Source organism: Zosterops lateralis, assembly GCF_965231275.1.
Source record: "Zosterops lateralis genome assembly, chromosome: 7".
Lineage (NCBI taxonomy): Eukaryota > Metazoa > Chordata > Aves > Passeriformes > Zosteropidae > Zosterops > Zosterops lateralis.
In genome coordinates, this window is record NC_139767.1 from 13012616 (window position 1) to 13036747 (window position 24132).

A 24132-nucleotide genomic window follows, 5' to 3' on the forward strand; every position below is an offset into this window, starting at 1 on the left:
CACCAATTGTATAAAGGCGGTTGTAAGAGCAGAGCCCTGACCAGCCCACCCTTACCCTCCTGGCTGTCTACATCCCTCATTAATGATGGATGGTCACCCTGGGACTGGCCCACCATAGGATGACTTTCTGACCCTGCATTTTCTCAGACACAGCCGGTTCACAGCCCAGATCCTGCCTTAGCTGATGCACAAGTGAGTAAAGCTTTGCTGCCAAGACTGGCCCGCAGCCTCCACTATTTGGGCATTCCCACAATTTGGCTGTGCCAGCTTGTACTAAGAGCTATTTCTGGGGCAAACAGTGCACCAAGCCTGCCTGATCCCTCCTTGCTTATTGCCCTACCCCCTTCTCTCCTCCAAATATGGGCACTTGCAGCTCAATAGCCATCTGAACCAAACGGTGCCAAGTCTGAGCACAGCCAGTGCCTGAGTGAGGCCGAGTGCTGTGCCATCCCCGTGCCACACCTTGCTGTGCATTGGCAGCAGCAATGACTTCACACAGGGTGTTGTCTTTGACAGCAGTGGCGATCTGAGGGTGTGGGAGGAATTAGCTGCTGGCAGGGGCTGGCTGGTACCCCTGAGGTGATCTCAGCCCAGCGTAGGACAGCAGGTCAGAGAGGCAGCCACATCACGATAGAAAAGGGAGACAGAGACAAGGGAATGGAATGCAGCATGAAGCTGGTAGGTACTTTTTCTCCTTAATGTGCTCTGGGAGCAGGGGGATGGGACTGTCCCTGTTTCCCCCACAAACAAGGACCCTGCCACTGCTTTGTTCAGAAAGATTTTCTTTCAAGCAACCCTTTGTGTCACCCTCCCCTTGAGCCGTGGCAGTGTGTCTGCTTTGTCCTGCCAGCTCAGCCATGGAGTGTTTACAAGCCTCCCTCACCCTTCCAGGCTGTGGTTCAGCTCCATTGACACTGAAGGCAACAGACTCCTCTCTCGGCGTGTGATGAATCAATTACTTCCTCTGACACTCTATTACTATAGCCCTTACATCTCCAGATTGCAGATGAAAAGACAGGCTGAGAAGGGGGACAGGGAAGGGGAGAGGTCTCCTGAGGTCTCCTTCAATTGAGTTGTTGGACATCTGAAGAAATCCCCATCTGCCATATTTAAAGACAGAGAGATGTTTTGCCCCTGAACGGCAGAAAAATCAGAGGGTTTCCACAAAAGAAACCCTAAGAAATCAAATGGGTCAAAAAACTTCAACAAGATGCCGTGAACATAGATCAATGGTGAGTCAGTCCCCTCTGCTGATGGAGATCCCAGACCTTGTTCCCGCCCATGATTAACAGCCAAACATCGGTATTACCAAAGAGACAGTCATTACACCTTCCTTCTCCCTGCAAAATAACAATGTAAATGAAACCTCAGACCAACACTCACAGAAGAGGAAGGAAGCTGAGCACATGCCTCAAACTCTCGTGCTGCCGGTGGAGGGGTCGGGGGGGGGGGGGGGGGGGGGCACTTCTCCTTGTTGGACATCCATCAACAACTCCAGCTCTGAGGTTTCCCTGGAGGTTTCTAACACGTGGAGCACTTCCCATGCAAACACCCTGCATGCAACACGGCCTCGGCAGGCACGGGGCTGAGAACAGGGGCTTTCCCACCACCAGTGGAGGAATACTGCGTGTCTCAGGAAAGCAGAACTCCACCTCAAAAGATTCCTCACACGGTGTCTTCTGTAGTGCTGCAAGAAGGTGGGGGCCGTCACATAACATAAGCAGCCACCCTGCTAGTTTCTGTGCCATTTGTAACAGAACGAAGTCTTTGGCAGAGGATTTCTGCTGTCAGACCCCACTGCTTCAGGCTCTGCTTCTAGGAATTCATTAAACAATAATATCTCTATGTCTGACCCAGTGTTACTTCAAAACCACACCATACTACTGTACTGTGACTGCTCACTAAGGCTGGATGTATATCTCAAGAATTCCTTAGGATTAGCAATGGGGTGGGGTGAGAAACCAAGAGAAAAACCCTAGGTTATTCACTCTTTCTAATGATCTACTCACTAAGCCACCATAAGGAAGGCTTTCTATGGTGTGTTTGAACTGATATATCAAAGACGGTTGCTTAAAACATCCTAGCTGTGACTAGTGGACCATGAGTACTATTAACTTATAAGGAATTCCAGGATCACCAGACTCTGGTTTGCAACATATTATTACATTGCCATTCAACGGTGGTGTGCAGCCACTTGATTTAAAGGAAATGGAGAACTTGCCTCAGACTAAAACCTAACCTCCCCCAACTCCTTCAAATATGTTCTATGCTGAGTTCTGGCCAAAAGCAACCACAAATTTCTTCTGTTTTTCAGTCTGCTCTGTGCAGTCTGTTCTTTTTATTTTGCATTCATATTTAATTGCAGAATTCACACCCAGCCAGAAAAGACTGAGAATGAACTGGTTGTCTTCTGCTGCACTCTGACCTGCTCCCGTGTGATGCTGCTGCTCAGCAGCCTTTGGAGAGGAGTGTGCTTTGCACTGTTGCTATCTCGACTGGGTTTTATGCCTGCAGATGCCCAGATCTTCTTTTCTTTATAACACAGGGAATTTTAAGTGATTCACCAAGGCAGGAGCAGTGAATCAATAGCAGGGAAGAGGAAGAACACAAATCTCACAACTCCCAGAACTGATATTTGCTGGGGAGTCTGCCAGTCCCCTGTTACAGCCTCACAATAGGGATTATGTCCATTACAAAGGCTGTAAGTAGCTAAGTTAAACAGTTGCTCGTTAAAAGGCTAAACTAGCTCCTGTGTAAATCAAGGTAAAATCTCACATTTCTTTTACTGGGCTTTGCATCTAGTCTTTAACCAAAAAAGGATAATTTTAAAAATATCATTCTAGCACTCCCCTTACATTCACTAAAACTCCTGCACCCAGACAACAAACCCATGATGTAGAAGAGCATTGCTAAACCCACTGTACAAGACTCATAGTCCCACAGACATTTATTTAGGTTCCTAAGACCTGTTTTGGATGAGCCTCTGTGAAGGGTGTCACCTGGTGTCACATTGTGGGCGGGAACACTGTTGCAAAGATAATCAAGGGCCTCAGGCTCTGCTGAAAGCAGGAGCACCATAATCCTGTGGTTATCAGGCATCCCAGTGGTATTGCCCTATTCCTATCCTATAGCATCTGCATAAGCAGGGTCTGCAAAGATGCAAAGGATTTAGAGCTGGAGCGTAGCTTAAAGTGTTTGCTCAAAAAAGGCACATGTTTCTGACACTTTTACCTGAATTCTGAACCCACTTAATCATGAGTCACCACAGCCAGCCCTATGCTTGCTCCCTCTCCAGATGCTGTGGGGTCCTGTTCCCTCCCTCTCTGGACAGAGAGGCTGACTAAAAAGAGAGTACACCACCACCACCACTACCAGTTCCTCCTCAACAGCAGGAAGGAGGGGGAGAGGTCTCTGTCTCTAATACTATTGTTCCCAGTGTCACCATCTGGCCCTCAATTTGTCATCATGCCAACAGGAAACAAGGTGCAAAACAAGATCTGACTCCTATGCACCGGATGTCAGTGAACTGGTGGGTCATAGGAGACCCCACTGTAGGAGCGTCTGTGGACAGCAGGGAGAAGGAACTCTGCAGACCTGAGACACTCTGAGAACACGTGGTTTTATTGCAAGGGTCATGGGTAAAAAGGGCCTGCCTTCAGCCACCAGCCTCGGCTGAAGGGATGCCCCAAAGAGAGAGAGGGAGAGAGAGCAAGAGGGTAAGAGGTAAGAGAGATGGCAGGGGTAAGAGAGGTAAGCGAGGTAAGAGGTGGCAAGGGTAAGAGAGGGAGGTCCTTGTTACAATACATTATATTTCCTTTTGTGTTGAATATTCTAATTTACAGTGACCAACCCATGTGAGATACAAACCCTACAGACTTTGCATATAGCCTATGAGAACTACAATATTACCATATCACTCTGTATTCTAAACTCTAAAGGCTACTCTCTTACCTACCTTTTCCGGATACCTTGGTGGGGGCTACACCCTTTGGTCTTTTGGTGTCCCTTTGTTTGCTATCACTCAACCTATCTCATAGTTAATCACCGTCTTGCTGCCTGCATCTCAAAGCTAGCTTTCATTTCTATTTCACTCACAGGTTTTATATTTTCACTATCTCTTGCTAGGCAATCATATTTGTAAGCTTTTCCTGTCCCATCTTTCCCAACACCCCACAAGAGTGTATTTGAGCCACCACCTTCTACAGAGCTCTGGGGCAAAGAGAAGCACAGCCACAGAGCAAACAGAGATGGGAAGCAGAGAAGAAGGATGTGAACAACCTCAAGCTGTTAAGTGGCTGGTCTCACTGTCGCAGCTAACCCATTCACTGATGTTCCATTTCGGAAAATTACCCGGGCTTGATGGGAATTATGAACCATACAGCGGATGCTGGATGGAGTTAGAAAACAGTAGAAGCTCATTTGAAGACAAGTTGAGCTGCAGTATCATGTTACCCAGACTGAATTATTTCCTGTACGTTAGAAATGTTGCTTCTGGCTACCCATGCCACAAACGTATGAGCAAGCAAATGCCTTCCTTAACATCTCATCTTTGATTTCCCCTCACTGCAAAGTCAAAGCTTCACTCCCCCAGTGCTTCAGGAGATGCAGCCACACTTTCCCTCACATCCTAGTGAAGAGCCCCTCCAAGCCCTGGCATTCTCTAGTGCTCCAAATGTATTTCTCTTTTCTAAGCATTTTGCCAATCACAAGATGAACTGCATTGTTTCTAAAATGTTTACTAATAAGCTAATTATGCATACTTTTCAAAGCATTTACTAATTAGCTGACCATGATTGCTGCCTTGTCTACTCTTAACCTTCACTGATGGAAGGATGGCTTCTCACAATATTATGCTCTTGTTTGAAGGAGATGGCAAGAGGCAGGCTGAATGCTGCAGCCCCCAGCTGCCTGGCTGGCTGTGGGTTCTGGGTCTGGATGCAGCTCTCCCTGCCACCTCAGCTCAAAGGAATTTGAGCCAGTGTCTGTGGCTCTCTAGGAAGAATGCAGAGCTGTTTTGTTCCAGTGCCCAGCTTTTTGGACGCTCAGGAGATGGCCATGCTGCCATAAGAGGCCTTCAGTGGCTGTCCAAGCTGCATGCTCACCCTTTGTGCTGTGGCATGGGAACACCAGCATGTTGCTGCCAGTGTCCCCTGGCCAGCAGTGCTCTGCAAGAGGGGCACTAGGAGTGTGCTGTCTCCCTGGCCAAATCTTGGTTCCCTCTGCCCTTCAGGCTGGGAGCAGACATGTCTCCTCCTGCCATGGCTGCCCTATATCCAGCACACATCAGGAAGCTGTGCTTGATTCAACTCTTGGTAGTACCATTATGGCATTTATGAGGTCACAGTGACCACTGCATAAATTTCCTCATGATAGTGGCTCCAGTTCCTGTTTCTTGAAATCTTCTGGGCTTGGCAGTGAGACCCAAAGTCAGGAGGAAGAGCCTGACTGCAGCTCCATTTCCAATTTGCCACCTCCAGCCTATTTTAGGAGTCCCCGGCCCCTGTCTCCGGAAACCTTCGCCAGCATTTGGCATGTGCCACCAGAGGGGGCTGCGAGCCACGGCAGCGGTCCCCCAACTCCTTCCCAGGCAGGGATCCCACCGGCTGCAAACCGGTTGCAGCATGTGTTGGAAATGGCTGCAGAAAAATACACTGGGCATGGTCAGACTACCACTCAGGCTTTTTAAAAACACTGTTCCTCTGGAGCAGATATTATGACTCAGCTGGAAGGTCTTCTGCTGGCAGAGGAAGCATGAGCACGTCCACTGCAGCCTGGAGGGAGTGTGCCTCTGCTGCGTGTGCACCACCCAGCCTAATCCTCGGGCAGCTCAGCTGAGTGTGGCTGGGGGTAGCAGAGTCAGTAGCCAAACGCAGGAGGGAGCTTTTAGTCGTCCGAAGAGAAAACCAGCAGCAGGAGGGTGGCACAAACAGAAAAGGTGGTTGGTCATAAATGCAATGACTCATGCATAGCTGAGGTTTTGGATTTGGATTTTCCAAGCAAGTAGAGCAGACAGAACAGCAAAATGGCAATTAAGAAGGAGTGGACAACTTGGCTACATGACTGCAAAAGCTGGGGGATAACTGTCCCTTAGCTGTCCCTGTTGCCTACCTATTGCATATGGTTCAGGTCACTCCTGAGATCCCAAATAAACCTCGGCATGCACAAAACCACCCAGCAACCCCTGTAGCACACAGAAGTGGAAACATTTCATCACAGCAGCAGCCTGCTCTTTTCCACTGGATGCCACTTCCCTGTTCATTGAAGAGATACCAATGACATGAGGTGCAGTACCTGAGCTACAGCTGCACTCACAGCACAGAGGGGAATAAACAGCCAGGCACTAGCATGATCATTTCTGAATAGCTCGGCAGACTTTTTATCAGAGCATCGAACTTCCCTTTTGGCTCTGTCATTACTCCGTGGCCCCACAGATGCAGGACAGCATGAACAATGGCCCAGGGCCCATACTCCCGTCACAGCATGCCCACCCTCCCTGCCACAGGAATCCCTGCTGGTGCACAACAGCCATAACAGCAGGAGGAGGCCACTTTCCTTGACCTACATGCTCCCAAAGCAAGACACTTCCTCGGAGCACAGATACAGCACTCAGAGAGGTTCTGGGGTTTCAATTACACCAAATTATTCCTTTCATGATGGTGGTGATAGAGTGCAGTTACTTCCTAATGCAGCTGGACACAGCTGAAAAATAAAAGCCCAGATGTGCCTGCAGAAAACAATAGTAACAAGCAGTACTGAGCAGCCACCTCTGGCTGCCACCTTGGGCGTCCATCCCTGCCTGATGCTTCCACCCTCCAGGCTGCCAAAGCTGTTCTCTGCAGCCAGCTCTTGCTCTGCCATCTAGACAACACCAGGTTTGTAGGTCCTTTCCGGCCAGCTGCTGGCCGAGGGGAAATCACTGACCTTTCCTCAGAGGTCCCCAGGGTGCCAGGCACCATACAAAACACAGGAGGAAATGTCTCCTGTCCCCAAAGGGAAATCTAAAGCAGATACAAGGAAGGCCAGAAGGGACACAGTAAAACTAAAAAGACTCTTGGAGACATTTTTGTAGGCTTTCAAATGGGTTTTAGGAATGTAAATGTTATGCTTTATGAGGGAGAAACTTTAGCCTAATAAGGTAAAATGAAATGTTGAAAGAAGAAGCAACAGAGGAAGAGGATATGGTGTTTACCTCTGGCAGCTGGAAGCACAGACTGGCCCCACTGTTGCTCCAATAGCTGCCAGGTAGCCATACCAGAGCAGGGGACCTTGTCTGCCCAGAGACCGAGTGCCTCCATGGGGTCCATCTGCCTGTCACCTTGATGTGAATGTGCTCTCTATTAATGATGAGATGTCAAAAGGAGGGCTCTGCCCTGAGACTGTCTTTGATGCTGATCTCCTGCTCCTGTTAAGGTTCACACCTGCAGATACAATGAGGTCTTTGCTTCTTCATAAAAAATCCTCTGACACTCAGATGAGATTTATCACTAGATGGTCACATATTATAAATGTATTGTAATGCAAGTAATAATGCTCAAGCTTTACACAGTGTCCATATTTGCCTCCTTCTGGTCAGTCACTTAAAAAAATCTCACTCCTATCCATTTCTTTCAGGCCATGTTTATCATGCACTGTTTTCACTGTTCTGTTATGCTTCCTATCAAGCAGTGTCCATGAAGTTCTTTCAGACCCACTCCTATTCAGTGCTGGCTTGAGGGAGCAGGCACCCGAAGTCAGCTTGGCTCTCAGCTCACAGCTGTGGCCAGCAGAAGCTCAATTGCACAGTGGATAAGTAATTTTTCACATTAGGAAAGGCTCCCTTGTGCACATACATGTAGAAAGGGAAATGGTGAGACCACACAGCAGATTGCCACAGTAAAGTAGAAAGCAGCAAAGGGATAACCAACACCCCCAGTGCTCAGGCAGTCCTACTGCACACACCACCTGCACCTCAGGACCAGACAACACTCTCTCACAGGCAGCAAAACATGGTAAAAGTTGCACAAGATGCTCAGAGCTAAAACTGGCACCTTCCTATGGGTGGAGGAAAAGCCTGATGCCCGTGGGGATTTCCGGCTCTCAGACCAACCTGCTTTTGCTTGCCTGAGACCTTGAAGAGCTAGAAGCTGGAGTCTCTTCTGCCCAGTTTGATCCCTGCCCTGCACACAACACTGTCCTGGCCAACATATATGGCATACTCTTCAGACTGGAAATATGGGCCTATACAGCTTTTATTAGTGTGAATTTGGGACAACTGCATTAGCTATGAGGAGGCTGTGAGTTCAGCCTATGCAAGCAACAATAAAATCTGATAGCAATTATCATTCTCACATCCACTGCAAGGCCTTGTTGTCTTCATCTACGCCCATGTTAAGCCCTTCTGTATCTTCTCCCTTCTTTATACACAGGCCTGATCCTGCAAAGCGCTAAACACCTTGCACACACAGTGACTTCAGGGAGAGTTCATGGTGTTCAAAGCCTTATTAGCCCAGGCTTTATCTGTAGGGGGTGACAAGATCCCCAATGACATCAATCAGCACACCTTCATTAGAGTTAGAGGAGCTATGCTGATTTATGATAGCTGAGAATCCAGCTCTGCACTTCATAACCTTCAGTACATCATCAAACCCATGCTGAATTCTTTGTTCTCCACAGGACTGATTCTGCAGCCCCATAAATGCTTCCCTCATTCCTTTGTCCTTTTTTACAAACAGAATTTCCCTCTCCATATGCAACCCCCTTTTAATCAACAGGACCAGTGTATCTAGCAGGCCTGCTCTGTCAGGCCTGTTTTAGGAGACCCCAAGCTCATTCACACTCAGGCATCCCTGTAGCTGGCTGTGGATTCCAGATGAAATCCACAGGTTTATATGTCTGCTGAGACCATATTATTAACTCAGCCTTTTATGGTGCCCTTTGATGCCATTAATTATTCTTCACTAGTTGTTAATTGTTTTTCCCAGACATCTAGTTTCTGGATCCTTTCTTAGAAGAAAAAGGGAAAAAAATCCAAACAAAACCACCCTTCCCCCCCCCCCCCCCCCCCCCCCCAGTTTACCAAACATAGCAGAAGAAGTACTATGGGAAATCAGATCCAGCCCAAACAGGTCAGACCACCATGCCTCCAACCTCACATGGCTCAAATCTGTGTCTGCAGCCACAGAGCTCTCTGCCTTACCTCTGCCTAGTTACACATCAGGAAATTGCTCTGCTCTCCCAGCATGGTTTAAAAGAACAGTGAGGCTACCTCAACACAGAAAAAGTGGCCTTTTAACCAAAGTCGAGCTCAGGTTGAAAGCCAGTTGGGTCTTGCTTTCAGGTGGTATCAGGCCAAGTAAAGAACTACAGGTTCATTGCTCAGAGTAGGCTCATCCTATGTGTCCAAACAGCATCTTATAACCTCACAGGTAACACTTGCTCCTTAAAGGCAAGGAGATGCAGCACTGTGGGGGCTCAGGGTGATGCTTGATTACAAGTGGAAGGAAATACAAGACCCATACCACTAGGCAAAAGCAGGAAGAGGAGGTACTAGAGAGGAAGGGGAAGGCTCTTACTTGCAGTCATGTTTTTCAATTTCGAAGTGAGGATTGAAGTTGAGGATAATCTTCTGGTTGGATTCAGGGGCGTAGATGACCCATTCACAGTTCTGGTGGGAGGGATAGTCATTGGGGTACCCTGGCGAGGTGATGTACCCAGCATCCTTGGAGTTCAGGCGCCCCCCGCATGGCTGAGCTGCAGAGACACAAAGGGAACAAGGCACTGAAACACATTCTGGGCATCAGGTGTGCACAGCAGGTCCCCCTGGGCCACTGATAGGGGTGGTCTGATAAACACCATGCTCCATGCCATTGACATCCCTTTGGAACTCTAATATCGATATTAATCTCTGGGCAAGGAGAATTATTCTGCAGAACAAACTTTCCCCTCCACCTCCTGCCACACTTACATACCACATTTCACACAGACCAGAAAAGAGAAATGAATGCTCTTGCCAAGGCAATTACAGAGCCATAAAGTAAGAGACAGATTGATATCAGATCATCTGGAGCTGCCTCATTTTATCCCTTTTTTTTGCCTCCTTTGCAAGCTGCTCTGTGTCAGTCTCCCACAGCTGCCTCAGGAGACACCAGGATTTGGACACTACAAATTCAATCCAGCTGCAGGAGGGCAGAAAGCTGTGCTGTTTCCAGGGAAGGAAACTGAGGCACATCATGGGTGCTGGTGAACCCACCCACACTGTGTGGCAGAGCTAAGGACAGCAGCCATCCTTCCTGGCCCCAGCCTGCAGCCTCATGAAAACTCCACTCTGTTTGCTGTGCTCTCCTTCTCCAGCCTGCCTGCCCCAGCAAATATGTCTCAGCAGACTTGCAAGCTAACCCATCCACTGGAGCTGCAGACACAGATAATCAGCAGTGGCGGTTTTGTGGGACTAGCCCACAAATGGCTGGCAATGGCTGCATGGTAAGCAGCGGAAGCTCTCTCAGCTTTGGGCTAGAACAGGCCCTAGAGGGTGATTTCATAATCAAAAAAACATTTAATCTCATGAATGCTGCAAATCAAATTTATTATTGCATTACTTGCTGTGAGGAAAATCTCCATCACGGGGTCACTTGATAATGCACTACAAATCCCAAAGTCCTTTCTGCATGGGGCCCCCATTGTGTGTCCTGCTTCCCCTACTCCCCTGCCACCCCCTTGTATCAGCACGCAGGCCCACAGGCTGCAACAGCTGTCCCCAGAAGACAGCATTGCCTCTTCACATCCAGCAAAACACACAAAATCCACCAAAATGGGCAAACCTCAACAAAACCCTAAGTCCCTCCATAGGGCAGGCTGGCAGGTATATGGGGTGACCCTGGTCCCACATTGTAGAAAGTCCTCCTCCCTGACAATAAGCAGTGGGGTACAATGTGGGATGCAAAACCTCATGGGATGTCCCCACTGTCAGGTTATCCCCACAGCCCTGGAGGATCCTAGACTCACATGGGTGTGAGTGGGTTTTCCCAAGGCTCACGTGTGCACGCCCTGAGATGGAGGCTGCAGCACATCCCACATCTCCAAGGGGGCCAAGGCACAGAGAAGCATCACCCTTGATATAGGAGGGTAACCATACATCCCAGCAGCTCCATGAGTGAAGAGTGTGTTCCACAGTGTTCCCCACTGCCTTGGTCCTGAGGGATGTTCCTCTCCCTCCACAGCAGCACTCACTGCAAAGCCCCAGGACAACCCAGAAGAAGCAAAGCAGTGCAGATTGTGTGGCCTCAATCCCATGCTGCAGGTCTGGCTCTGTTCCCCTGCTAGAGGGTTTGCCAGGTCCCAGGGGTGTCCCCTGCCAGGCTGTCACAAGTCCACCAGCTCTCGGTAGGGACATCCCAGCTCACGTTCAAACTGCCCTCTTGCCAGAGCCAAAGCGAACAGCAGGAGTGAGGCAGGACCCCTCAGCAGTAATGCTTCCTGGAAAAAAAGCACTTTGAATAAACAACCTGCTGCCTGCACGCTGCCTGCAGAAAAAGCACGTGTCCTGTGCGAAAACAAGGGCAACAGGAGGGCCCTTCATGGGCCAGCAAGGCTTCTTTGCCACGAAAAAACACTCCGTTTCCCCCATGTTTGTCATGCCCTCTAACACATTCATTCTTCAAAATAACTTTTTTCGCACACACCCAAAGGCAGATCTGCAGCCTTCCCTTTTTCTTAAAATAATCCTGTAAGTATCCTGAAAAATACGAGGGGAAAAAAATGCAGCACTGCCATGAAGAGCTGAGAATACCAAAAAACATCTGGTTTTGTTCCACAGGAGAGATTGCTCAACACACAAACATTTACAAACCTACATTCTTGCACAAATATCTTCTCTCAGGAAGGCATGTTTGCCCACACATGTGTTTATGTGGGTTTGGAGGGAGGGAGAAAAAGAGACATTCACGTGGAAAGAAGAAATTCACGGACTTGTTGACATCAATGTACAAATAGACGTGTAATTCACACTTCACTCATGTACGCACTTTCACACCTTCTCATAAAAATTCACACCTCGTTTGCACACATGTCCACCCCCTCCAGCAAAGAAAAATATTCAAGCTGCAGATTATTTTTCTTGGAAAGGGCAAAGTCTCGAAACAATGAAAATACAGTCAGTCCTTCCACACCTCGTGATTCCCTCCCCGTCTCTCCAGCTTTCACACACATGCTACCCGCTAGGCTGATACCCCCAACATCACCCACCACTCAGAAGTTGCTAGCCCCTTACTCATGCCGGATACCGTGAACACCCTGTGAGCCCTTGAAAATCAACCAGTTGGAGGGGAACTGTCATGTGAACAGAGGTGTCAGCCTCCAGCTTGCTCCAGCTCTTCCCCAACAAATGAACTCAGGAGCAGAAATACAGTTCTACTCTGACCTTGAAACTTCTCCCTTGCCCTGCAAGGCCACAGCACAGTTCAGTGAGACTAAGGAAAACCGTAGGCTTGATCCTAACTTCATGTCAGCTTGGTGCCCAGATTAGACTGTTGGTGCCAGTGAGGACAGCCTGAGTGAGAGGGGCCAGAGCGCAGCTGTCTGCAGCTGAGGTCTCTCCAGCAAAACAGGACAAGCAGTTGAACTCCCTAAGTAAACAAGAGCATCAGCCACATCCCTCAGGTGTTCATGGAAATGTCACCATCTTCCTGGAGCAATGGAAGTCTCCCACCTGCAGGAAAGCTGATCTGTATCTCTAAGAGGAACATATTTTGTCCTCTCATTCATTCTTGCCCAAGAGGGTCCAGAGAAATGAAGGGAACTACTTCAGTACAGCACTGCCTTGCCCACATGGCGGACAATAGCATATCAGGAACTTGAGGCTTCTTAAAGTCATCTGAAGAGGCAAAATTACTTTAATATATTTGTAATTGGTCTGTTGGGCTTTTTCTCTTTTGACTCACAGGTATCTAGCAGGTGAACACCTGCAATGAGAACAAAAAAACCCCTATCACCATGTCCACTGATGGGCAAAGAGTTTGACTCAGCAGTCACTCCAACCACTGTCTTTCTGTATAAAATATGGCCTGCTTTGTGTACAGTAGAGGCTCAAGCTTCTATGTAAATGGATTCTTACAAACTGATGCATTGCATCCATGTGAAGGAAAAAGAAAAAAAAGAAAAGGTTAGTGGCATGGCTACTGCTCAGTCTGTATGCATTGGAAGCAAGATGTGTTCCACAGCTAATGGGCTTCAGCGGCTTTTGCCAGCCCTGAATTCACTTAATAAAATTAAAATTAAATTCTGAAGTGCAAGCCAAGTCTGCCAGGTGCTTGGGACATCCCGTTGCTCAGTAAGCAAAATGCAGGTGTTGAAAGCAAACTGCTGGGGCCCCTGCCAGTCCACATGGTAGAGGGGCCAGTGGAGTACTGTGCCAACAAGGCCATAGGAGAGCAGCAGGGCTCCTCAAGTGAGGCTAAGGAGGTCAATACTCCCTGGCAGTGTTGGAGTAGACTATGGTCAGGAAATCTGCAGACCGCCCTTTTCATTAAGGCTCACCAAAACATAAATTATCCCTGCAGCCTCCTCCACGCAGGGCCACCCCAACAGGGGAACTACACCAGAGGATGACAATCAAGACACAGGGATGGGAAAAGAAGACCTGGAGAAGGTCATGAGGTGCAAAATCCTGCAAATGCTGCATTGTACAGTGCACAACTCCAAAGTTTCCCATGGAGATGGGTATCAGCAGCTGAGCTCCTCACCCTTTACAATGGGCAGACGCCTCTTTGCCCTGACCTGCTGGAGACACCCAGACTGATGAAGTCTCCTCCCTCCTCCCCCAGGCCACAACAAACAATCATCACTCAGAGGAGCCGAAAATAACAGCCAGGCCCCAGGAACCTTCACCCACACTTGGGGTTTTACAGCTCTGCAGCTCATCAGGCACATGCTTAGGCCAGGAGCAGGGCATTCTCCTACTTGAATTTCCTGCTGATTAAACCCCTCTGGATTTCCCTCACCCCAGGAGAGCAGGGCTCACTGTTATTGCTGGACCTTCCACACAGAAACTAAAGCCAACTCTGCCTGTAACAAAAATAATCATCACCAAAGAGGCCAGTTTCACAACAAACATACATACTACAGCCTCTCAGAGCTTGTAGTGTCCAGCACAGAACTACCACGTGTTTTGATCTGCTGAGCTCAGTTTACTTTTGGGATGTCATTCAGGGCTGCACACAAAAATTAGGGTGTTCTGGATGCCTTAGAAGCAGCAGCGTCATCACTGTCTGTGCTGCTTGAAAAGAGCAGCCTTTGAGGACAGCAAAGGAACAAGGGAGAGAGATGTGGGCGTTCCTCAGCAGGCAGATGCACTGCCTAGCCTTGTCACTTCTCTTCCTGGCATGAGGCCCTCCAGCCCAACTTCACACTCTCATTCAACCACTGCAGAAGATTTCTATGTCCAAGGATTCAGGGGAGATTTACCCTGCCAACCCTCTGACAGCACAGCAAAATACAGGTGCTGGCATACATGACCCCCTTCTCTCAGAGCTGCTGAACTTGGCTCAAGCCCTTGTGCAGGAAACCCATGTTTCAGTTCTGTTTGTCACACAGCTCTTCAAAGATCTGAATTTTTCAAGGTCCATGTGTGTCCAAGCACTGTGCCAAACCCTGGTATGGAGGAGACAAACAAATCTTTTCTGCCAAGGATTCGTTACCATTACTGCTCATCCTGCCTCATTCCCCGAGCTCTGACCCTGGCTGGGCACAGCTGACGTGACAGGAGCTCTCACCCCAAACCACTTGGCACAACTTTTGCAGGAGGCAGGAACACAAATATGAATTCTCAGACTTAAATCATACAGTTTAACCATTGGCCAAAGAGAGAGACATAGTGCAGAGGAAGCTAACAAGATTAGATGCTTTATCCCCAGTAGCATAGATCATTTTAGCAGAAGTGTGTTTGCTTTGGATTGCAAGATAAAGCTTCAAAGGCTTCCTGAACAAATTAATGGACAAACACACCCAAACAACACAAGGCTCTTACATGCACATTTCATTCCGGAGCACTACCCACATCCACATCTTGAGATTTCACGCAATCAGGGAGAGTCCCCTGAGCATTTCATTGAGGACTTTTACCAGTTTAACTGAAATTTCATTTAAAAGTAGAGACACAGCGGAGTAGAATTTAAAGACTGCTTTTGTGATTTGAACTAAGATTTTGTTCAATTCAAAGTGTCTCAAGTCTGTCATGAGACAAGCTCATAAAACACTGTCTGGGCTTAAGCAAGAAAGGAACGCGCCAATCCATCAGTTGAGGAATGCAGCCATTTGACTGCTTCCTAAGGCAACTGGGAAGGGATGCAATATATTCATTTTATAGCACTGGACAGCAGTGAAAGGGGAACACCGGAAAGCTCAGCAAATGGAACATTTTAGCTGTAAGCCTTTGCAAAAAGAGATCATTTCAAATTATTTTTAAATAAGAAGGGAATGTTGGAGGGAGGAAGAGAGAGAAGGAGATTTGGAGACTTCTGATACCTGCACTTTTTTTCCCCATGTTAATCCACAAAAGAATTAAGTAGAAACCTTGAAATAGAGACCTATTCAAGCTTCACCACAGAAAATGAAAGGGCCAAATCCTGCATGCAAATCCAGGTAATTTGCTTTGAAATCACTGGAGTTCAGCTTATTCCTACCCCTGGGGTTCTGGATAGCTGCCTTCCAGGGGCTGACATTGCTTTATACCACTTGAGCCAGTGACAACCTTGACCTTTAAATGTCCATCCTGTCCAACCCCTCTCATATCTTTGATGAGATTTTACATCCTGCTTATCCACCTTCACTAACTTTATTATTTGTCATGTTATATCAGAGGCAAATGCAATTCCAATAGGGTAACCAACTTGGTAGTGTTAGTCTTTCTATGGATATGTGTACACAAAATTCTTGCAGCTTGCCTGCGAATGTAATCTGTGGGTCTGGAATTACAACTCCTGGCTGCTCCAGTAGTCATCCCAGAGAGCGAGTGTGTGCGCACACACGGGCAAGGGAGGCGGATGACTGCATTTTGAACTTGGAGAAATCATGCCTGCCTCTCTTAGGCACTCAAGGGCTTGAAATCTCATGGAAACACACTGCCATCTCCCAGGAATAGGTGGCAGCTTTAGGAGACCCTCAAGCTGCAGGTCAGGCAGTTTCTGAGTAAAACTCCCCAGTACAGCAGTCAGGGAAACAGATTTGGGGAAGTTTGAACCTTCCTGCATGGCAGCCTGCCATTCTTAACTGTAGGCTACATGAGGGAAAAATATGATGGTGAAAATTTGCTGAGCCACCCCCATTAATGCTGTCAATAACAAACTCGTTCAAGGGCCATGGAGACAAGAGACATTTCTAGTTGTACACATGGAAAAAAGATTCCCCTAGGATTCCTCTCTAAAGAGCTTCAGGCTTGATGAAAGGTGTTCAATGCCTCTGAAATACTAATTAGTATTATTATTACAAAAATTCCAACAAGACAAAAAAACCTCGCTTATCTCTCATCTCCCCCCACACCCTCCCAGCTTCCTCAAACCTTTTGAACTCATCTGTCAGGGTCCATTCTGAAACTGAATCCTGTTTTCCCCATTAGGCAGTGGCAGTTTACCCCTGTCTCTTCCCACAGCAGCTGGCAGAGCCTCTCAATCTCACAACACCCCTGGCTTGGCCCTCCCTCCCAGGGGCCCTGTTGGAGCCTCAGAGCACAATGCAGCGCCTTGGCTGCTGAAAGCCCCATGGATGGGATGGGAGGGAAGCAGCCCCTCCTGAGCCACTCAGACAGAGCCCTGCTGCAGGTCCCCCATGCATGCTGCCAAGCAGTAGTGGCTTCAGCCTTTGGTGCTAGTGGTGAGGCTCAGCAGCAGCTGGGTTTGAGCATGCTGTCAAAGTTATTGCACATTCTGGTGAGTGTCTTAAACACATTGTTACCTGCTGAGCACATATTCAGCAGTCAAATAGAAAGGAAAGCAGCAGCGAGCTTGGGGTGTGCATGGGGGTGAAAGTTGTCAAGGGGCTCTGGGTTTGTGAGGACTGCACAGTGAAGGGATGGATGCAGCAGTGTGCATGTGTGGCAGCAGCAAGGCAGTCCCCCATGACTGGTGGGGTTCTGCATGTAAGAGGAAAGGTAGAGATCTGTGTACCTGTGAAGAGAGAGGAGGAACCAGGCAGATTATAAGTGTGTGTGTGTCTACTTGCACAAGGGGTTTTCCTTCTTCCTCTTTCTGCATGCATCCCTTTTTAAAAAGAGGGGGTTCAAATGAGCCTTTCAATAAAATGCAAGCAGAATAAAAGGACAGCATCTTCCTAGAAGTGGCATAGAAAAGGGCAAGCATTCAAGCCCTACACAGACAACACTTCACAGCTACGAGTGACCCATCAGAACAGCTGGGCAGATGTCTTGCCTTTGTCTCAAAGGCACGGGAAGAAATGAGGGCAAGTTTCAAAGACCTGGAGCCCAATATCTCTGGAGCCCATTTTCTCTGACTCATCAAGTATGAAGAGAGAGGAAGAAGCATTCAGACAGAAAGTCCTTACAGCTATCCACCCCTGCAAGTTACACTTGTGAAAAATGAAGTTCACTTTTTGGTAAATTTTAAGAAATATATTTAATGAAAAAATTAAGACAATTAGGAGATTAAAAAAAAGCCAAGTACGGCTGGCCGGGTGACTTGGCATTTAGCCAAGTCCACACCTTGCTATCTCAGAGACACTCGTTAAATACCCTTCCCGTTATATCAATATATGAATATTCATAAAATTCCATAAACTAGTTTCCATATTCTAGGAACTGTTTTGCATGGCTCCTCCTTGGGTCTGCCTTTTTAGAGCATGCGTGCTTCGTGGCTGTGTCTTTTTTATCGCTTTCAGCTTGGGCTTTGGTCTATGCTTTCTTCAGGTGGTAGATGCTGATAGTTGATATATCAATAGTAGGGTCCTCTTTACATGTTTGCTAGATGTTATCTCGACCAAACAGACAGTTTAAGCATATTACATCAGTTATTACCGCTATGCCTAATTTTCTAAAAGCAGAAATAAAAAAACTTATATTCTATATCCTTACCACAACATTATTAACCATATAGCACACATCTTGTGAAAAGCCAACTTTATATAAAATCTATATAACATACTTCAGGTTATTTTGCATGCCAACCTGTTGCTTGTACCCCTTTTCCCAAACTGCTTGGGAAGAGGTCACCTCACCAAGGCTGTAGCTGGAGCCTCAGCCACCCAGCATTGCTCTAGCTGTCCTCCCTGATTCATGGGCACCGCTTGCACATAGAAAGGGTTACAGATCCAAGTTGTGATTTCGAGTGTTTGGCCCCATGCCTGCTGACCTCGTGCTGACAAACCTCTCCTCCGTGTCTGTGTTTGTGTCTTTTCACTGCACAGGCATCATGCCTGGCTCAGGATCTGGCCTTCTGAGATTGCGCTTTGGCTCAGGCAGGGAGCAGGCTGACCCTTTGATTCTGAGTGTGATTAAACCCATGCTACTGTAGCACTAAGCCGTGTGCAACACTGTTAGCAACAGCCTGATTTATGTTGTTGCTAGTACTGCGGTTTCCACCAGGGTGTAGACAGGGATTTCGAAAATAGCCCAGCTACCTCTTTGTCTGTGAGTGTGTATTATAATTAGAAATGTGTCAAAGGGCTGTTACAGAGTGAGGATGGAGCTGGAAACGTTCACACCCCACTTCTGCCCCCACCCCCGTGCTGACACCATCAGCCCCGGCTTGGGTGTGTGCAGCCACATCAGCTCTCCACACTTCCCGGATTAGACAACTGTATTCCCAAGACCCCAGGGGGGCACGGTGGTGGTGACTTCACTACACAATGGAGAACAAGTTTAACAGCTTCCAGTTTGCTCTCAGGCTGCTGAAATCTGCCCCCACCACCGTGGCTAAATGACAACTTTTCTTCTATTTCGATTTCAGATAGGATCACGGGTCTCAGATGTAGACAATTTATTTTCCTAGCACAGCTGGTCTGTCAGAGGTCATATAATTTGGCAGCAATCCCAGTGCTTAAAAATTAATTTTTCCTTATTAATACAACTGGGGGTCCCACAGGATAGGATCCCAGCCTTATCTGAACCTGACAGCTTCCTAAACCCCATGAAGGATGCTTTTTCCTCTCAAGCTATCTGCAGTACAAGGCCATCATGTCCTGGTGCCTGGCAGTATTGGAGGTTTCTGCTAGGAAACCAACCCGCCCGCCTACTGGGACGGGAAGTGCTGCCTTCTCCAGCCCGGCAAAGTGGGGTACTTTCTCATTTTAACCTTCTAAAGCCACACACAAGGTACCAAACACAGAGAAGATACTGTGAAGGAGGATGGAGATGGGGTGGGGGAGTGGGGCAGAAGGAGCAAGGCAGGGAGATGGGAAGCGCCTCCAATAGAGCCCTCTGGGACCAATATGCATGCCTGTCACTCCAGACACCACACAACATGATTTTCTGTAGCAGTAAAAGTAGGAAAACAAAATGCAGCATCCTAACCTGGGTCAGAGCCCCCCACCGAGCTTGTATCAGTGCCTTTCAATGATGCTCTGACAACTATCTGATTCCTAGTCTAAAAAAGCTTTTGTTTCCAGTAAGAGCTGAGTTAACAGCACACAGGCATAAGGCACTACACTCAGTGCCTGTGTGGGTGAGTGCGTGTGCGTGTTTGTATGTGTGGCCGTGCGCTTGCTTGGCAGCAATTTGTTTTGGTCCCCCTCCCCACCTTGCTACATCTCCCAAGTCACTACTAAAAATAATAGCTCTTAAGTAAACTATTCGGAAGACTTCAGTGAGCTTTGCTCAGAGCTGCATAAACATCATCTGAACGGCTCAGTACTTGGGTCACTCAAATCTGTTACTTTCTTACTTCATTGCTTTTTACGGGGAAATGAAAAACACACAGCCATCCAACCTTCAGATTTATCTTCACAGGTCTCCCACCCACTCTCCTCCATGGTTATCTCAGGGTTTGCTTGGCTACATACAAATTGGCAGCTGCACTGTTTATCTCTTACTGTAGAAATATTGCATGAGGTTTTTTTCCATGTGGATTATCATATTATTGTCTATTAAAAACGTCTCCCCTCTCTACTAACCTCCCTTAGGGAACCTAAAGAGGGACTTCCATAATGGGGGAAGGCTTTCAGATACACCAGACTGAAACATAAATCCATCTACCTCTGGCATGTTTCCCTCACTAGGCTGGCTAATTTACTGGAGCTGAGTGTAGCCTGATTGAGGTTTGCATCCCATTACCCCGTACCTTTGCTCGCTGTGCTGGCAATAAAGTCATTTGACCGGATTTGCAGCCACACATCATCATATCGGCAAACCACGGCTGGTGTCGGCCACAGAGAGACAACTTCCTTGCTGGCTCCAACACCATGTGATGCTCTGCTTAGCCGGGAAAACCCCGCATTCAAACAAACACTGCTTACAGCGCCTGAATGGCCTGAGAGACACGATTTGCTCACAAACCTCTTCCTAGTTAACAGTCCTGGTGCCGAACTCACTCCAGGATAGAAGGAGCTGAACGCATGGACACAGGCACACACTGGGGCTCAGCGGCCACGGGGATCACAACCAGACTGGCCAATGCACCCTCACAAATCCAGCCTCAGGTTACAGCCCGATCTGCCACACCACAAAACCTACTCCAGGAGATGAGACGCTGCTTCTGCGACGGGGATCATCTGAAAAGACTGTTGCACTCAGCAAGGGCCTCCCAGGACACTGCCTTTCTCTTCATCCCATCAAATGCCTATTCGTTTTCCTGCTTGAACAAAAGATGGGATTTTTTTTTTCTTTCCTTTATAACCGTAAGGAAGGAGGTGATGCTAACCGGCAGCTGAAGGTTTATCGGCAATGTCTGTGCTTTGCACTGCATCAGAGAGGGATTTTCTCAGCCAGCAGAGATTCTCTTACTTCCCATTTTCAAGGGGAAGCTGGGTGGCCACTCAGCTCCGGGGCAGGAGAAGGCAGAACGCACTCTGCCATCATCCAGCGCTGCTCGGGTCAGACCGCAGCTCAGGGCCCTGGGCCATGTCCCGAGGCCCCGACTAGCGGGAAGGCAAACCCACGGCTCAGCAGCGGCTGGCTTGGCACTGCCGTCCTGCCAAGGCAACTCCTGAGCGCAGAAGGAGCCCCGAGAGAGCCCTGGACGGCATAGCCTTTTCCTCCAGACACTATTCCAGATCGGGACCCCTGTTGCCCCCAGTAGCGAGACTCAAAGGCAGTGATGGGGAGCACAGGGCCCAGCCTCAGCCCGCCCCACTCCTGTCCCCGTGCTGAAGCAACGCAGAGACGGGTTTCATCCCAGCACCTCCTGACAGTCCAGCCTGGCTCGTCAGCGAGGAGCAGAATAACACACTCGCGTCCCAGTACTTGCCATGAACCCGCCTTGTCCCGGGACAGCCCAGCGTGTGCTGAGTGCGTGCCGGTCCCGCACGTACCGCGGGCAGCCTTTCCCGAGTGTGCCGCCGCTAAGCTTCGCCCTCTGCCAGCCCTGCACAGCCCCGGCTGCCTGCTCCCGCCAGATGATTTTAATTTCTCACCTAAAGTTTCCCGAGGCTGCAACTGGCGCGGGGCCGCGGACACTCGGATGCTGGTGTCTGACATGTGGCCGGTCCCTACCGCTTCCCCTCCCATGCCCGCAGCTCCCCCAAAAAACCAGCACGCAACTTTCCAATGCGGCTCCATCCCCTGGCCCCCCCACGCCGGGCGCTGGGAGCCGCGCGGCTGCGAGCTCTGCGCTCCTTGCCGGGGGTGCGCCATCCCCGCCCCGCCGCACCACGAGCCCCTCCGAACCCCGCGCTGCCACAGCTGCGCCGCGCGGCCGATCGCTCGTGCCTTCCCTAAATTTATTCCCACGCAAAGCATCTATGCGTGAGACCGGGACCGCGCCCGGGAACCCGAAAGTTGGGCGGACGGGGACATCCCTCATCCCTGAGGGCGCCTTACCTGTCTCCGCCGTGCCTCCAGAGCCGGGCAAGCACAGCCCTAGAAATCCCCAGGCGAGAAGAAACGTATCCATTCTCCGGAACAATTTTTGTTTTTTAAAAATAACGAAACCCAGAACACAAGACCCGAGGCTGCGGGGCCGGGCTTCGCCTCCCTACCCCGGGCGCGCCGCGCCCCGTGTGGGCGCCCCACTGGCGACCGGGCTCGGCGGGGCTCAGCGAGGGGCGGCGGCGCTCCCCGCGCCGGGGCTGCGGGGCGGGCGGTGCCGGCGGAGCGCCTCTCCCCTAGGGCGACCCGCGGGGCCGGCGCCTCGGCATCCCCCGGGGCGCGGCGGCGGTGGTGCGGGCTGGGGCGCCGTCTGCGCCTCCTCTCCCTCCCCGCCGGCGCCTCGCAGCCTTTTCAGGCAGGGCGGCATGTGGCTGTCAGCGCCGAGCGCCGGCGCCGCCCCCCGCGCCCCCCCGCCCGCCCGCGCACCGCCCCGCGCCCGCGCACCGCGCCGCCCCCCGCGCCCCGCCCTGCCCCGTCCTCCCGCGGCCAGCGCCGCCGCTCCGCTCCGATCCGCTCCGCTCCGATCCGCTCCGCAGCGCGGGGGCCGGGGCAGCGCGGGGGCCGGGGCGGCGCGGGGCGCGGAGCGGAGCGGCTCCCGGAGCCGGCGCGTCCCCGCCGCGCTGCCCTGCCCTGCCCTGCCGCGGGTGCCGCCCCGACCCGCCCGGGCGCCCACGGCCCCGCAGCGCGGGCAGGAACCAAACCCGATGGAAATAACGGCAAAAGAGTCGGCTGTGCGAAGGGAGACACCCAGAAATTGTCGGATGGGGGAGCATCAGGACAAGGATTGTCCCTGCTCGTGGGCTTCCGCCGCTGCCGGCCGAGACCCAGAAGCGCCGAGTCTCGAGCAGAGCCGCTGCCAGAGCGGGGAGCGGCAGCGGGAAGCGTAGGCTGCCTCGCCCCTGGCACCCGCGTTGCGGTGCAAAGCCTGCCACAAGGGACAAATGCAAACCCCCTCCGGGACTGCACCGCAGTTGGCTTCCACGCTCCAAACCCGTTTTCTCCGAGATGCTCTTTAAAAACACAAACCGAGAGCAGCGTTCACATAGTCATGCTAGCAGTGCTCGTGAAGTTCGCTCGCCTTGCCCTGTGAGGGCGGGGAGTCTCTACCCGAGCTGGAACTGCTGGGACCGTGCGTTTACCTGTTGCTTATATTCACAGACCACAACAGGCTGAAAAGCTGGTATCTGGCAAACTGGGGCTAATGCACACCTCCATCCTCTTTGAGAGGTGAAATTTCAAAGCAACTAAAATGAGCCCTAAAACCCTGCACCAAAACGCTGTTTAAAAACAATTCCTTTTTGTTGTTGATAAGTCCCTATATTTTAGATTCCAACTTTCAAATAAATAATAGACAAAACGATTAAAGCTATGTTATCTCAGTTTTTTAAAGTTGGTAATTAGTGAAGAGATACTGGCATGTGGCAGAAGTGAGATACATCATTGTGTGGGTGAGAGGGAAAGTAAGAACATTTCACTGGTATTCATTTAGGGTGATGAGACTAATTATTTTGTACTCTGCTGTCTATCAGTTACAAGTAGCATTACCAGCTCACGTCAATGAAATCACGATGCCAACCTGTTTAAGCACATTCACACCACACAAACGCTTAGAGTTCCTCTGAGGCCAGTGGAAGTTCATTGACAGCAACAGATTTGGCCTGACAGATAGATCTGATATTTCAGCCGTTACCCTGAGGGCTGTAGCATCCCTTTTCCTTCTGTGTGTTTTGATACCTGATTTTGCATCTTCTGTGGCTCAAATGTGCTCCAAAACCCACTGAAGTCAAGGCAAAGCCAGTGGCAACAGAGTCTACTGTCTTATTTATTGTATTTTGGTGTGGAATTATGCAACAATTATTTACTACTCGCTTTTAGTTAGACTACTATCAAGCTAGCAAAGTGTGATTTTTTGCGTGTATAAATAGCCCTTGCAAAACATAACACAGATATCAGAGTGTAATATAAACCCACAGCATGAATCATTCCTTTCTTAAGACATGCATGGAAAAGGAAGAGGTTACCCAGCCCTAATCAGAGACAGCCCCATCTCACGTACCTATGGCACGGGGGCAATTTTTCTTCCATTATGTTCTGTTTCCCCTGGTTAAGGTCAATAGAAGAGTGCAAACACA

General features: G+C 49.5%; 1 protein-coding gene across 3 annotated transcripts in view; it reads right to left on the bottom strand.

Moving 5' to 3' along the window:
* NRP2 (neuropilin 2) overlaps positions 1 to 22061 on the bottom strand; it is a 90282-nt gene extending 68221 nt beyond the window's left edge. For all 3 annotated transcript variants that reach the window (XM_083864786.1, XM_083864785.1, XM_083864787.1), the window contains exons 1-2: positions 21953 to 22061; positions 9552 to 9729 (exon numbers count right to left, since the gene is read on the bottom strand). In XM_083864786.1, coding sequence (XP_083720912.1) covers positions 9552 to 9729; positions 21953 to 22025 — 251 coding nt within the window. In that variant the 5' untranslated portion in view covers positions 22026 to 22061. The remainder of the gene's footprint in view (positions 1 to 9551; positions 9730 to 21952) is intronic.
* Positions 22062 to 24132: the final 2071 nt, after the last annotated feature.